The 17,036-nt window shown below is 39.6% G+C and overlaps 1 protein-coding gene across 1 annotated transcript in view; it reads left to right on the top strand.

Moving 5' to 3' along the window:
• Positions 1 to 1,944: 1,944 nt before the first annotated feature.
• The window catches only part of LOC138282894 (ranBP-type and C3HC4-type zinc finger-containing protein 1-like), a 383,289-nt gene continuing 368,197 nt past the window's right edge, over positions 1,945 to 17,036 (top strand). Inside the window, exon 1 of the mRNA XM_069220902.1 lies at positions 1,945 to 2,404. Coding sequence (XP_069077003.1) covers positions 2,153 to 2,404 — 252 coding nt within the window. The 5' untranslated portion in view covers positions 1,945 to 2,152. The remainder of the gene's footprint in view (positions 2,405 to 17,036) is intronic.

Genomic DNA, 17,036 nt, shown 5'->3' with positions numbered 1-17,036 from the left:
AATAATGTTTAATGTAGGAATGTTTTGTTATTCATTAATAATGAACACTAAAGCAATTGGTTTATAATTATTAGGTTTGAGATGTGAATTAAATGTTTTTATTAAAATGTTCATGTAGGCCTTTTTACAAATTCCTACATTTAGCATTTCTAAAGGCCTGAATGTCTCAGCAGTTTCTAGAAACTCAGTGTTTATTGTTCACTTATTTGCTGACCTTTCAGAAATGTCTCAAATGTCCTGAAGTTAGTTATTCAACATCCTGTGTAACTCGCATATTGTGGAAAAGTTTGTTCTTCAAACTTGTTGCATTTGTCCTTCCTGAGATCATATAATGTGTACTCGTGAACAACAGTCTTCAGTGCTCGTGTATAACCTGCAACAATTGTATTCTGCTGCAGAAACTGGTGACTGGGAGCGAGAGAAGATGGTCCAATCATTAATGCAGAAAATTAATAAAGATACTTTTGGAATGTGGAGCAAAGTTTATTGGCTACGATCTAAACCACCCCATACACTGTCCAATACAATTTTAGTTAGCTGCTTTCTAGGGTTTTAAAATAGCAATGTTTAGGTGATGTAAGTCAGAACTTTCTTTTGATCTGCTAGTGAAATGATGTGTTATGTCCTTAGCTTTCTGCCATTGACAGTTCACATACAATAAGACCAAACATTGCTGAACTGTGTCCCTTGCTCATGTCTTGTTCGAGTGAAGACTGAAGATGCTCTATTGATGAAGACGTCACTGCTTGCTTATCCATTAAGGAGAGGTATATCCAAATGTGCATTTGTCTTTTTGCAGGTGTTTATGTTTTCTCGCTTTTAGAAATCCAACCGCATTTTTTGGTTAATGCCCTAGCTAGATGTTTTCCAAATTAATTTTTGTCTTCTTTTTCTTTTTGCATGTATGCCCCAACCTGCATGTCTAATTAGAGTAATAGTTAAGGATGTCACAGACAAAATTTGATCAAATAAAATTGGATTGTTAATATTTCATTGTGTTAACTAAATGTATTCTGAATCTCTACATCATATTCTTTTGTTATTATTCAGTATTGATATTCTTTAATCATAAATGTTCTAGGTAGATTGAGGGTTTTCGGAAGTTTTCGGTTAGCTGGTGTTGTTTCTGTATTTGTATCATTTGGTTCTTCCTATGAGTTACATGAACTAAGCGTTGTTAATCTAGGACAATAAGTGTTTTTAACTTTCTTAAACTGTTGTGGTGATTCATGGCCACATAGGTCATGGTGTGTGGAAACTAATGACTCCAAACATATTAAATGTTGATGTTACATGTTTTAATTAGTGATTAATGTTGTTGTTAGGATGTAAACACACCCCTTTCAGAGTTGATGATTACCCTATCCGTGACACCTTATAAATAAAAGAAATATATAGCTAGTTATAAGAAATGCTTGTCCCGTTTGCTGTACTATAGACACAGAAGACAGAACGGTTCGATTTTTTTTCCAGGAAAGAACTTCGCAACCCTTCAACCAGAAAACGAAAGTAGACAGTTAGTCTGACAAACTGACAGTCCATTCTTCACCAAAAAAGAAGCCATGTTAAAGGGTGTAACTGTTGACATGCACAAAGACATTAAAGTTAACTGAGGAGTATTTTAGCTAACTGAAACCTTTACAGAACTATTAGATTTAATATTGACAAAAAGGAATTTAGGAAGGATAAAATAGATTGTACATTTGTATCATATTTATTGGATATTTTATAAACTGCCATTTAAGTCGTTGTGAGTAAAATAAAAAAAGGCTGAAATTGTGAGTAAGAGTCTCAAATATTTTAAAAAAATCCGTAGCTTTCGTACTGGTTGACGTCTCCCAATGTACAAAGCGCATGCCTTTTAATATGGCCGCCGCCGGTGACAGGCACATTCTACTTTCTCCCTGACGACTCAGTCCCGGAAAGAACACGCGCCTGCTCAGCAGCCGGGGCTTGTGTATGTTTTGCCTCCGCGAGTCTTCCTGGAGCTGGTCGCAGTCCGGGCGTTTGGTGATAGCCCGGAAGTAGCGCGAGGGAGAGAGGCAGCCAGCCGGGGGCGCGTGACCCGGCGGAGCGCGTGACCCTTAGCACAGAACGGGTGACGCGCCCGGGATCACACCGCGGGGCGCACCGTCCGGGCCGGCGGGCGGGGATGGCCGCACCGCCCCCCTGGCAGGGCGCCACGCCCTTCGCCGGCGTGCCTGCGGCGGCACTGGGACCCGGCCCCCCTTCGCTTTTGCCCACCGTGCTGATGTCCGTGCGGGTGTCGTGCCCCGGGGTGCGAGCCCAGGGGCCCGGAGGGGACACCCCGACGGAGGACCTGCGGCTGCAGCTCAGTATGGACCCGGAGAGGAGCGGCGGGGGCTTCCGTCTGACCCTGAGGCACGGCCAGGTCCGCAGCACGGTAAGAGCAGGGGGTGGGCATGGGGGGGTGTGGCAGCCCTTGACACACCCCTGCCTTCAGAGGGTCCTTGTATTTTCAACTTTAAACATTTGCTTGATTATAGTCTTTGCTGGTATATTGGTAACAACTGCATGGTAACTTGCTTTTGATAGAGTGCTTTACTCCTTTCTAAGCGCTATTATTTGCAGGTGTTACTCTCACCTAATTTTTTTTTTAAGTTTTGTCCGCCTTGTTAATGACTGTAAAAAAAAAAAAAAAGAAAAATCCATAAACACAGGAAATAGTAACAGTACACAGCTAATAAGCAATATATAGAAAAAAGCTGTTTACAGTTTTATAATTAAAGGGGGGAAGGAAGGACATAAAAGGGGAAAGGGGGAAAGCAATTCAACATTTGAAGATCAGGTAGGTAGATATAATAATATTTAAGCATAATGAGAACATCTAGAACCATGTTACTGAGAAAAGAACAAAAATAAAAAAACATATTATGGTGGTTTAAAATTCTCAGACTTAATGGATTGATCACATTGTTTAAAGTTCATTAATGTGGACCAATACAAATCCATATTCACCAGAGGTCTACAAACAGAAACAAAAATAGTATCTAAATAATGATAATGGCAAACATTATTCCACCAAGCTGCAAAGGATATGCGAGAGGAGGATTTCCAGTTAATTGTAAATTGTTGAAAAGCTAAGGCTAACATAAGATCAAATAATCCTTTGTCATGGGCATGTAATTCAATTTGATCTGAAAGGCTACCTAAAAAAATTGAGATAATTGACATGGGGCATTTTATTCTAAAAATAACTAAGAGTTGGGCACATACTTTTTGCCAAAAAAATGGCAGTAGGGGGGGGCATAAAAAAAGGATATGAAGCAAATCACCTTTTCAGTAATGACATGACCAACATGCAGGACTAGCTGTGATACCAAATTTGGCCAGGGATGTTGGTGTATAATATAGCCTATGATAAAGAAAAAACATAGTTTGAGTGGTAGAGGCCGATCTTGAAATTTTAAAGATTCTGGACCATATTTTATACCAGAAAAGAATGGTCCAATCACAACCCAAATCAGCTTCCCAAGAAAGTTCTACATTGGCTTTAGGACGAAAAGGATCAGTTGATCGAAAATATTTGTATATAAAAGATGCCTTAGCATTAAGAGATAACAAATGTAAAAGTGAATCTGGGGGAGAAGGGGAAAGAGCTACGGACTCTAATGGGTAATGGGAGCGAAAAGAAAATGTCTAAAACCGTCTTCATAAGGATTGAAAATTTGTGTAAAAATGATTGAGGACAGTCAAAAATCACTTGGAATTGAAGAAAGAAATGAGGATTGACGCCAGCAAAAAGATCTTGAACCTAGATAATGCCCTAGTTCTCCAAGATTCCCAATATAAGGGTCTATTATTAATAGTTATGAGTTTATTATACCAAAGTGGAGATTGCAAAAAAAGTGCCTCTAGATGAGATTTTTCTTTGATAATAAGGACTCAATAAACAGCAGGTATGTCTAAAAAGCAGTGAGGAAATCATGTTATTTTTAGAAGAAATCGTTAAAATTTCCTTACTAGAGAAAGGTGCATGTAATGCTAGTTCAATGTCAAGCCACAATGGAGTAAAAAGAGAGGGAGAAGAAACCCATTTGGTACCTTGTTTCAAACTCAAAGCTTTATGATAAGTCTGAAAATCTGGAAAGTTCACCCCTCCATTATCCTTAGCTTTTTTTAAGAAGTAAAAGAGAAATTCGAGATTTTTTCTTATTCCAGAGGAATTTGGAGAGAAGTGATTCCAATTTTTTTAAAGTAAGTATCTGGTATATGAACTGGAGTCATAGATTACAATGTATAAAACATTGGGAATAATCATCATTTTAATGGAATCCATACTACCCCACCACGATAAAAAAAAAGAGGATTCCAGGAGATCAATAGTTTGTCAATTCTATTGATACAATCCTTCATATTTATTTTAACAGATTCTACAACGGAGTTAGTAAACCAAATGCCCAAATATTTACTTTTAGAATTATTCCAATGAAACCCAGTGGAGTCAAAGGAATGCTTAGTACAAAATTTTGTAAGGGGCATAATTTCAGTCTTCTCTGAATTAATTTTATCTCCAGAGACAGATGAAAAACTTGAAAGTTCTTTACGTAAAGCAGGTATAGAAACATCACGATAAGAAAGGAAAAGAATATCATCTGCATAAGCAGATAGTTTTACGTTTTTATTCCCATACTGAAAACCTGATATAGAGGCGTTTTCACAGATATGAGAGAGAAAAGGTTCAAGGGCTAAAACAAATAAAAGAGGCGATAAAGGACCCCTTGACAAATCCCTTGTTGCAAAGGTAAATAGTGAGATACATGACCATTCATTAATACTGCAGCCTGAGGATCTGTGTAAAGCAAAGAAATGAGATAATTTTGGGTCCAAAGCCACACCATTTCAAAACTTTGAGTAAAAAAGACCAACTTACTCAGTCGAAGGCTTTTTTTATAGCATCTGTAGAAATAGCCACAAGAGAATATGAAAGAGAATGCGCTTTATTTAATACATTAAAAAATAAACAAGAATTATCTGAGATTAATCTACCTCTTACAAAACCACATTGATTTTTACCAACTAATTTGGGCAAAAAGGATTCAATACGAATGGCTAGTAATTTGGCAAACATTTTATAATCTACATTAACAAGAGATATAGGGCGATAGTTCTTACATTGTGTAGGATCTCGTCCATCTTTATTAATTAGGCAGATAGTAGCTTCTTGAAAAGTACCACCAGTCTTGCCAGTAAGGAAAAAAAATGAGTTGTAAAAGTTTAGGCATCAATAGATTGGAAAAATGTAGATACAATTCTACAGTAAACCCATCTAGGCCAGGTGACTTCCCTTTTTTTTTATCAGGTTAAGGGCTTTGAGTAATTCTGTAATTGATAAATCAGCTTACCGGTAATATACATATTACTTAAGTTTTCCAAAAGATTGGAAAACCCCCATGGCAGACCCATAGTAGGAGGTTGTGGGTTCATCCTTGAGCATTTGTGCCAGTATATAAACTTTCTTCTCAGACTCTTAGTACCCCAAACAAGACTATACATCTGCGATAGTATGCACTTTCTGATATCATTGGAGGATACTGAGTTACCACTGACCTGCTGGTCACCATGGACATACAGTCCTTATATATGAATATACCCCAAGATGATGCACTGAGAGTAATCGCTGATCTCATGGAAAGCTAACACCGACTGATGCAGTGAGTCCTGGACATACTTCAGTGGTTTACATAGATTGATGCTGTGAACCTCTAGAACCCCCTTGAGTTAAACATGGGCTGGCATTGTAATTATATTACACCCACAGAAGTCTTACCCTCAGTCTCAGTCTGCCATTCTGCGTTCTCTTTGATTTGCCCGAGTATACAGCACGCTGATTCCTAAATGGTGCTAGTTATGTTATTGGGGTGGTCATTCCTAGAGATGCTGTTCTGAGATCTGCCTGAAGAGGCTATGTTTCAGAACCACAGTGGCTTACAATTCTTTCGTACCATCGGAAGTTGCTTAACACGCACCACTTCTGTGATTTCTGGAACTTTTCAGACTCCGCTGAGTCTGCTACTTTTCAAAGGGGATTATAGTCTTTGGATTTCATAAATCAGCTAATTGGCGGATCCATCCTGGAATGTACTGTTCGACATTTCACTACACAAGTATTACCCAATGGGTGTTTCCCATTCTTTGTCCTGTTCATGACCCTATACAAATAACTTTAGAGGGTTGAAACTTTGACGCGATAAAAGTGTACAGTGTTTATGTGATTTAGGATCCTGCAACTTTGTTAGAGTATATATTGAACAGCTGTGCATCCTCCACACATGTATTTATGTACATAATAATGTATATCACTAGTGCATTTTTTTACTCACTTATCTCAAAGTCACTGCGTCGTTTGGGGAACACCACTTCTGTTTCAAATGTGCAAAACAGCAGAGCTTAAGGAGTTCTTCTTTCTAAGATCCTAAATGTTAAACAGCTAAATAAAAATGTATTTATTCTAGTCAAACCAATCTCCTGACGGTTATTCACTAGTTTACTGTGTAAACTGAGGTTCACGCTTCCCCCTTGAGAGACCATTGTTTCCTTTATTACTGTACTACCTAGGGTTACTTGGTTGCCCCTTGTTTTACAAATGTAGACAAGTGTTATGATAGTACTCTGGACACATGAACATCTAACAGTATGTTAGTGAGATCACCTTTGTCAGGTCAGCATGTAACAGCAGCTTATTGACAGCTGCCTGGGTTGACTCATAACATTGCATCAACTCATTAGCAGCACGAGAGAGCAGGTGCCACAACCATTTAATAGCAGTCATATCCTTTCCTTCTTACCCCCACCCTAATAGGCATAACCTTATGCCACTCTTTTAGCAGTTTCTAACATTCTCCATGAAAGAAAGTTAAAGGAATGCTGGGGCTCAGCCTTGTCATGGCTTTAGATAGCAGTCTCTTAATAAGGGCACACTCCTACTCTGATACCATACAGTGGCCATCTTCCCTGACAATGCCCAGTTATGATTCACTGGTAAATCCTGGAACAACCTCCCCTTGCGATTCCGGACCTCCACCTCTCTCCTAGAACTCTGGAAGGCACTCAAGACCTGGCTGTTCAACTGAACAGACCCGAAACAGCACAAACCTCAGCGCCTGGATACCCTCATTGGTGAATAGCCATGCTTTATAAGTTCCGGTTGATTGAACTGTGCATGATTTTTGTTTTGATGGCCACTGATGTTACATATGGCATCCATATGATTGTGTTATTGTCTCTGATGTTTTGGGTTCATATTGTGTCTCTTCTAGCACTGAACGTGAAGTGTGTACAGAAGTAGTGATTTCTCATGAGTGGCATCAATAAGCCAATAGTATGCAAATGGAGATTTCCGATTTCATCCAGTAAAGCATACAGGCTTGTGAGCACCACCTAGAACAGGACTGGCCAGTGTAGGTCTAGGAAGCTGGATCTAAAACCAGATTTTCAGGATTACTGAATACAATCTACCTCCCACTAATCTTAAAGAAACTCATTTAAGGTGGTTGTCCTGAAATTATGACACGATCTGGCCCCATGGTGAACGCCATAGACCTAGAAGATAGTGTGTGTTTTCAGTTATTAGAAAACTGTGAATTGTAATCTCACAGAGACTTGCATTGCGAAACCTTTTAGTTTAGATCTGTTTCTAAAATGATTTGTGGGGCACGCTGGATGGGAGTGTTAATAAACTACCAAAATGTGGTTGTCTCAGGAGGCAGACGGACATTGTCCTGTATAAGTTAGTTCTCTTGAAGCTCTAACTTTACTCACCTCTCATATATTGAGCATGAGACCTATCCCCCATGTTTAGCCTAGTTAACTTTGCATGGTTGAGGCTTACTTTCCACTGCAGTGTTGCAAAAATCCAGCAAAGCACCATTGCTGCTTGTATCACTCTACCAGTCTACAGTATTTTTTTTTTATTTTCCTTCCTAAACATGTTTTGATAGTAACAACTGTCAGCGGTTTCTTTGCCACCCCCTTCTTTATTTATAGAGCGGCTTGACTTTGATCTTTTGTGTGTTTTTTTTGTCTTAGTACATTTCAATTATTTGACTGTGTCAGCTACTGTTTATGCTAATGAACCGTGCTACGGACATGTGTGTGATGATGGTAATGTTCTAAAAGGAAGTGCAGTCTATTTACTAAGTTACAAGCTTCAGGACCAAGAAACCCAGAGTCGAATCGAACATCCCTTCTTGACAGAACTGTGTGACCTTGAGAAAATTACCATGTCTTTCTGTACTCGCCTAGAGTGAATTAAGCGTGCTGAGCACCAGCCAAAAGACTTTCTTTATTATGCCTGTTTGGAAACAAGTGTTTGCCGACCCCCAGTAACACAGTACAATTCTAGGGTAAAGGCAGCTTTGGATGTGCTTGCCTAACATTCTGTTCCTCGTAGAGACTGGAGTTTGTGACAGTCAAAGGCCTAGCTACATTTCCTCAATGTTTATGGGATTATTAATTTCTCTCTAAATGATTTTTAGTGCCATAGTAGAACACATTAGTACTAGAAGCAGTTCATGCCGCCGGAATCCAATGGTGGATATTGTGATTCAGGTGGCTGGAGAGCTTGATTAGGTAGTGGAAGCAGAGCTAGTAGAGCCCACAAATTAACAGGGAGTGCCGCCTAGGGCCTGGCTGGGCTGCTAGAGCCCATGTGCGACCTCAATCCTGAAAATGTTTGCTGTGTGACTTCTACAACAAATATCTAAAATGTGATAGTTTCTTCAAAACTCAAAACAATGTATTTCTTTACCACGTGGAAGCTTTGCCATAAATACATCACATTATGGTGCTGCAAAGTAACTACTGAAAGTTTTTAAACAGTGAACTCAGAGGCAAAACCCTGCCCTGAGGCTCAGATTATTATAGAGCAACGTTCTCATCTAATCAATCAAACACTTTAGGTTTTGTGCAATTGGTATTCTGAAATTACATATTTGAAAGTGCTTTCATATGCGATAATGAAGAAAAGGGAGTTTTGGTGAAATAAATTGTGTGATCTTAGGCAAATATTTTAAGTAGGGAAGCCACAATTTAGCTAGGTTTCCTGGTTTCACTTTGTACAAGTCAGCCGCTACATCGCTATCTAGTTGTCTTTTCTTTTCATGATAATGCTTTGTTTTTACTTCTGTGCGTTTTTATATAGCGCAGCTTGACCCGAAGGTATTGAGGTGCTTTACATGAGCACGACTTGCATGACAGGAGGGCACACGTTTTTATTGAGGGGAAGAATAAATGATTTACCTAGAATCATAGGCTGTTGAGCCGACGCCGAAACTCAAAACTGGTTCCCCAGTTACAAAGTCTGCAGCCCTGGTATTAACATCATGTCCTGGGCAGGGGCAGGGTGGCAGGCTGAAACCACTTGAAAGCTTGACTCGTTATGGGCTCAAAGTTCCAACAGGACCTCGAGCTGAACCAGAGCCAATCTTCAGGCTCCACCTTGGCTTGAGCTTTGCGTGGCTCCACCATCTCTTGGAGATTGTCCAAGAGGTAGCAGCAGCTGCCTACTTTACTAAAAATTTAGATCTTAAATGCTAACATGTTTTCTTTTATATTTGTGCGCCTGTATATCTAAGTTTTTATTCTTTAGAAATTAACAGTGCTTTTTGAGTTTGATAATTGCCTGTCTTTTAACCTGATACATTATGTTTCCATTGCCCTGCTCCATTTTCTAAGTGTCTGTAAAATCGTTTGATGCTCTACAGTTCATCTTTAGTTAAATATTACTTCTATTTAGTACTAGAAGCGATACATGTCTCCAAACCCAATGTAGGATATTGTTATCTGGGTAGGTCGTGTTCTTGATTAAGAACTGGTAGTGTTTCTGATTCGGTGAGACCTTGTCAGAGCAATTGCTTCATTTGCGTATACTTCTTTTATTGTGCCGTTCTACACATGGCCAACAAACGAAGACTTTTATTTTTTTTGTAATTTGCTTTGAGTTTTGCCTTTACAGCCAGGTATCGCAGCCAAAAACTTATAACATCACAGAGCACCAGTATGCGAGCTGTCAGATCATTATTGACATATGTCTTATACATTTAAATACCTTTACTTAAAGAATGATTGTGGATCATACAATTGTGACCACTTCGTTAGCGGAGTTTTTCCTCTTTGGATCTTATTTGGCATTAGTCATCTGCATAGTATTCTTACCAACTACTCCAGATTTTGTGGTGTTGTGAGGTAACCGTTGGTATCATATATCAGGACCTCACGTTTGCAATATCTGTCCCTACTTTGCTTCCATCCAGAAACAGTTGGCTTGCTCCAGCGCTGTGCGGTCTCTTTTTTTCAGTGGTAATCAGAAACTCAGTAGGTCCTTCTCAGTCTTTGTGACGTTTCCGTCTCCCAGAAAGTTTAATAGAGGGATCTTTGATTTCAATTTGATTTATCATTTCAGTATGGCACAAAATGTATGCAATATCACCTTTCAGAAAAAGTCCAAATACTGGGCAAGTCTAGACTTTGTGGAGAAAGTCTCCCACCTCTCTGGAAGTGTCAGACTTTCAGCGGACAGGTAGATCCTCTGTAGATATTTGAATTGTGTCAAGCAAAATCTGTTTGTGACTTCAGCTTCCTGCGGAGCAATAAGTGCAAAATCCCATTGCTTTTCTTTGAGGTACCCAATGTCTTTCTCTTGAGTTTGGCTGAGCTGATTAATAGCATGTGGGGAGTTTTTGATCAGGGTTCTGTACAAGCAGTACATTTTCCCTTGTGTAGGGAGCTGAAATATGGTTAGCTTTACTTCTAAGGACTCAATTCGGGGATATCGACTCAGTCTGCTAAATAGGGCGTAATAGCATACCTAAATTGGAGCTAATTATAAAACAGAGTTTGAAAAAGACCAAGCTCCCCTCTTTTTTCAGAAAAAGTGTTCCTCCTGCCACTACATCACGTAGTGTTGAAATCCCCAGGTAGTCCCACCCTCTAAAGCCCTCAAGTGAGGTAACCTTTGGGAAGGTGTTGGCAAAAACAGTGGGATTTGGCCAGTCGGCTTTCTGGCCTGTCCAAATAGTTTGTTTAAGGCCTTGCACGTTTCCACCACTACCTTTTCTGCCATAGGTGTTCCTTAAGGGAGATTCCTTCTACATAGGAATTGAATTGGGGAGCCTTTGCCCAATAGCCCCAAGCTTGGTTATATATTCCAGGCCGCTAAAGCTCCGATCTGGTTGCAGTCGATCCACTCATTCATGACAATCAAATGCGGTTTAAATGAGGATTAATCATTGCTAGGCCACCATTGTATGTCGATTTGCAACATTTGGTGACTAAAGCCTGGGATTGACCCCTGGTGCACAGAAATGATCTCATGAGGGGCATTACTGTGTTCACGAAGTTGTGTGGAAGGGAAGAAGTATATAGTATAGGATCTTAGACTTTATCTATTTTCGAGAGACTGATAGTTTGTTGTCCAGCCTGACCAAGTTGGCTACTGCTAGGTGACTTGACAGCTCCATTATCTGGTCGTACATCTGTGACCAGTTGCATGCTAATACATAACCTGGCAAGTGCAAGTTGACTGTAGTATCCTGTTCTCTATCAAGCCTTCTCCAGACTCATTTTCTTAAGAAAGAGAGACCAGTCCACTATGACTGCAGTTATTTGTTTTGATCGTTGTCTTTGAAATCTATATTCAGCTTTGCTTCAACACTTTTTACCTTTTCCCATTTAACAATTCCTTGTTCCTTTCAAGGCACTGCGAATCGCCACAGATCTCTTTATGAAAAACTTTAAAACTAGAAACAGATTTGATTAAAGATAAGGACTTTTAAGATTCCCCTCTACCAGGCCTACATTTTAAACTTGATCTCTTTTTTTCATTCTGTTGCATGTCTTTGATGAACAGTAGTTCACTATGGCATGGATCTCTGCCGTATTATTAGTGAAGATTCGCTAAAGGTAATTATTGAAGTGTGTAGGCCGAAAGCAGTTTTGAAAACATGTATTTAAAGACATGCCACCAAACAGACTTGGCTTCCATCTTTCTCGTTTGCAGCTTAGATTTCATCAGCATGGCCGTTTACTAGGCATCTAACCAAGGGATGGCAGTAGCTGCGTGCTTTTCTAAGGTTTTACTTCTTAAATGTTCTCACTACTTATTTTATTTTTATGTGTAACGATGTTTTTATTCTTGATATATTTTTTAGCTTTATTGTTGTGTGGCTTTTAGCTGAAACATTTATGTGCATCTGTCAAACCCTGTTGCTCCTCACCTTAAATGTGAAGGCTCTAATTCATGCCCCGGTTTTTCGTCTGTGATGAGTGATCACTTGACTTTGAGAAACATAAAGGCCACTCTGAGTGCTTCTTCTGTATTCATTGGCTCTGGAATATTTGTATGTGATTTTCTTTCAACTGAAAGTGACTACTTAGCCTGCTTAGCTGCAAGTGTGCTTTCTTACACATTACCATGGGTGTTAAAACTTCGTAACTATGTTGCTGTATCTCATACTATGTTTCTGTAGATCCAGTCTCCAAATCCATTTGTGTAATAATATTGCTAAGCATTGTTTCAACACATACGCGCCTGGACACGCTACCGGTTGGTTAGCCGCGCTTTATAAACCCTGATCGATTGATGAAGTGGTTCGCTGGCGCTGGCTACAATGAAGTATTCCGCTGCTTCCCATTACTTTTCCTAATAGTTCACTCTCGAGTGTGACTGCACGCTTCTCTTCCCTTGCTGATCCTCTGTGCCAACCTTGTGGGAGCGAGGAAGAACTCTGCACCTTGTACTGTTCGCAAAAATGCCCGCTGAATGGCTCGTTTGACAGCAGTGGATAAAACACGTTTATTAACGACGATGACAACTGCCAATAGTGACCTCACTCCGTTTCCATCGTGAGCTCAGCCTTTCACTGAAAATAATTTGACTGGATGTTAACCCTTTTTGTGAAGAAAAGGGCTGCTGGCCTTCCTCTAGTGGTTAGGGACTGTAGTAAATCACTCCTCGTGTCGGGTTTCTGGGACCAGGTGGTAACCTGTTGGTTGGATAATAAATGGGTGCACCGGTCTGTGTTTTCTTTGCTTGTTGTTACTTATTTCTTCCTTTGCTTATTTTACGTTCGTTTCCTTTTACTTTTCATGAACATTTACTCACCTCATGTACTTGAGCTGCCTCTCGAAGCCGTTCAGGCTTCCGGGTCCCGGTTTCAGAGGGTGACAGTTGCAGTTGTGGTCTTGGTGAGGCCGGATGCTGGTGGACATGCTGTTTATTCACTGCCATTATTATTATTAAAGATATATATTGTCACAGATCAGATTTCTTTGCTGTCCTGAAGTGACTGGAGAAATACCTCGTATTTGACGAGGAGCGAGCTGTTGATGGAGTGTTTGGGAGATGTACAAGGGCCTTTCTTTAGTTTGTTATCCTTTGAGGATTTTTTTTTTTACCCACTTTTGATCAACAACAAAGATTCACAAGCACGGACACGGTATTTGACGCAGCTCTGCATCTCCAGTAGCTGGCCCGTGCCTAGGTTGATTGTACTTGGGAGATGCGTCACAGCTCTGATGTGCAGGCCTGGCAGTAGGCATCTAAATAAATACAAGCAACGTGTCACCTCATTATGTAGGCACCTGGTGCACGCTACGCTATATGCATGCCATCATTTTTGTAACTACTTTCCCGATCCTTGCCGCCTCCTGCGTATAAGGTCATACAAGGTTGAGTAAGTGATTATTTCCACTAATTTTAATAATCAAATGCCAGCTGATTTCGAGCACAACCATCGGTGGTATGCTGTCACTGCACAAGTAGCCTGCCATATTGTTTGTTTTTATCTATGTCTAATTCCTATCACCTGACATTGTTTGGGGGTCAAGGGCAACACGTTTTCATGCTTGTTTTGTCCTTGGGACAATTAGGCCCAATCCCTTGCAGCACAAACCCTTTGGCTGCCAATTTACAGAAAAGGGAACTATCTGCAGTTGAGGTAATGTGTATGTCCATATGTGAATGCTGTTCGAACTTGTATTTAGGATTCATTAATGAAAAGCCCTCATTATTAGGGTGAGCGCTGTAAATAAAAGTTTTCAGGTCACACTGCACCACTGACAGTGGTTCCAGTAAAAAAACAAAATAGTGCATAAAAAAAGCATAACAACTTGAGGCTAAGTACAATGCTCCCAGAAATGCTCTCTGATTACATGTTTGCAGAAGCTTGTAAGCGAGAGTGATGATTCTTTGATCTCTAAATAAAATGTTCCGAAAAAAGTGCATATTGGAAAAAAAAATGTTTCCCTACTATGACATTTTAGGTGCTATTTCCTTGAAGCATCATTTAGTAAAATGTGTTGATGCATGCTAGTATTTCCCAAAATATACCTAATGCAAAATCAGTTTAGCCATTTTTCAACAAGATTATGGGAAGCATAAAAATGAACAAGCACTGGCAAAGCCAACCGAGCCGACATTTTTTAATGATTTTTTAAAAACTTTATTTATTTATTTTTTGGTTTTATCAATGCGTGTCTTGTTTTGACGTAGCTTTTATAACACTTTATTGCCGTGGGAGCTCCCAGGCCCTCACCATTGTAAGAAAGACTTCCAAAAAGAAAAAAAAAAAGTTTTTGGTCTCAAAATTCACATATTGCCGCCAGTGGCGTAACAAAGACCTCACAGCCCCCCTCCAGGGGACCCTCCCAGCACAGCACCTGCCATGAGTCTGCCGGGGGGGGCTCCATGTTGTTTGCAGGGGAGCCCCCTCCAGTTTTGTTTAGCCACTGATTACCACAGTAGTACCTGCCACTGAACATTTACTTTGTGTGCCAATATGCTCCTTGTGGAAGAGCAGAATGCGATCACTCCCAGTAGAACCAGCAGATAGAGGAATAGAAGTTTAATATAACTTTGTTAATGCCAGACCTAATTAGTGACCCAATTCTTAAAGAAAGTCACAAAAGTGCACCCATGGTATATGTCTTTGAATAAATGGCTCTCATGAATTCACAAGAATTTATAGAAGTAGACCAGGAAATCATACTCTTAGAAAATATTTGTGAACTGCTCATGTGAAAATATACTAAGCATTTACAAGTTCACTTTCCCTACAACCACTCTTTTCCCAGCCCCGGAAGGACTTCTACTTCTGCCATTGCCAGGAGCAAATTTACAACCTTTCTCATTATGGGAAAAGATCAGAGAAGAGATGGTGAAAATCCTTAAAACATGCAAGGTTAGTAGAATTGCAGACGCAAAGGCATTCCAGCCCTGGAACTGTTTTTACTGCTTCCTCGAGCCCCAGAATGTAGATCTGCAGAAATGTGGTAAAATAACGAAATTTCTATAGTAGGGATCGAAATTGCAAGTATTTAAGCCCTTCTATAGTAGTAGCCCTGGCAAATTATCAGAGCTTTTACATAATGAGATTGGTGCCATAATTTGTTGTCGCACTACATGGCACCAAAGGGGACCAGTAGATTTTTTTTTTTTTTACAGGATAAGTATATTTAAGAAGCAACCTGTCCCATGGACAAGTAGATGTTTTATAAAATTCCACACCCCTGCTAAATATTGTTTTCAAGACAATATAGCGGTAGGTTCCATACAATCTAGTTGACTATTAAAAAAAAAACTAAAAAAAAAACTAGCTGGCGTTGTGCTTGTTTCTGTGAACGTAGCAGACAGTTGACACTTTTTACACAGTTCAGGGAAACCCAATTGGAAATGGGCACAATGGATCTGTGTATTTTAGAACTACTTAGTGGCCATTGATGATGTAGGATATGCATCCCGTTGAAAATTGGCTTTTTTGTTTAATTTTCCTGGTTCCCAAGGTCAGAAATAGTTGGTCACCTAACTGAGCTTAAGGAACACTAGGGAAGATTATTGGCAGTGAGATGAATATTTTGTATAGCAAAAGAACAGTATTTAACATTTCAGATTGTTATAGATGTGGTACATGCAGTCACTTGGACAATACTTCGAATTGTCTTGTCCAAGCCGAGAGGTGCAAGACATGTAAGAGTATTGGGCACTTCATAAGGATTTATAAGTTCACAGTTCGGGTACACAGTGTGGTCAGTGAGGAGCATGAGTTGACTAAAATAATTTTGAGTTTCTTGGTGTGTGATGAGACTGTTACTAGCTTCTAAATAAAAAAAAAATGTATATTTGCAATGTTAACATTGGTAAAATCCAGCAAGAAATATTACTGAGTTCTGGTTCGAAAATTACCTTGTTCTCCAAAACTTCATTGAACAAATTTTGGGCCAGTCCGTGTTTATATCCCCATATGCAGTGGCATATGGGGATATTAAAATTGCTTTTTTTTTTTTTTTAAAGATGCTTTAGATTTTGCAGGTAGATTAACCTTCACTAAGATATATGTAGCCTTTGATGGCAGAAATATCCTGAGGAGGGTTGACCAAGGGGTATTGGGTATTGTATTGAGACCTGGTACTGACACTGTCATGCTTGTGGAGCAGGTGGACCATGGGTTAAATTATATTTTGCATATATATGATTAACTGTTTTTTTACAGAGTTAGAATGGTGCAAGGGTTTCAACATCAAATAATCTTGAAGTCTGGAGCTTTGTTTGTGGTGCACAGAGTTTGTGATGATCCACTGTGTGATAGAGATCAGCTGGATGAACTGTGTGAATTAAACATTAAGTCTGTTGATTTATGAGAATGGCTCAGTCCTGTGCTGATTTAAAAAAAAAAAAAAAAAAAGAAAAAAAGGAAGGGGGTCCACTATGAATCTATGCCGAGCTTCGCTCGTCAAATAAACCGTCTCATCCCAAGATACAAGAACTGTTAACTTCATTAGGGAGACCCCAACAATTTCACCATGATTGCTTTGTGGTCAGTTTATCACCATGTTGCTTTAGAGAAGGACGGATAATTGCTGGCAACTTTCATAAGACTTTTCAGTGTGTAGAACTATTTATATTTAAATTTTGGTCCTGTCTATGCAATGAACATTTTCTGAATGCTTCTCCACTGTTTATTTAAAGACATCACTGGAGGGGACGTGGCCAAGAAAAATGGCCGGCGGGACGCGCTCCT

Source organism: Pleurodeles waltl, chromosome 2_2 (genome assembly GCF_031143425.1).
Source record: "Pleurodeles waltl isolate 20211129_DDA chromosome 2_2, aPleWal1.hap1.20221129, whole genome shotgun sequence".
NCBI lineage: Eukaryota > Metazoa > Chordata > Amphibia > Caudata > Salamandridae > Pleurodeles > Pleurodeles waltl.
The sequence above is the reverse complement of the archived record's forward strand: the minus strand, read 5'-3'. Positions and strand labels throughout refer to the sequence as shown.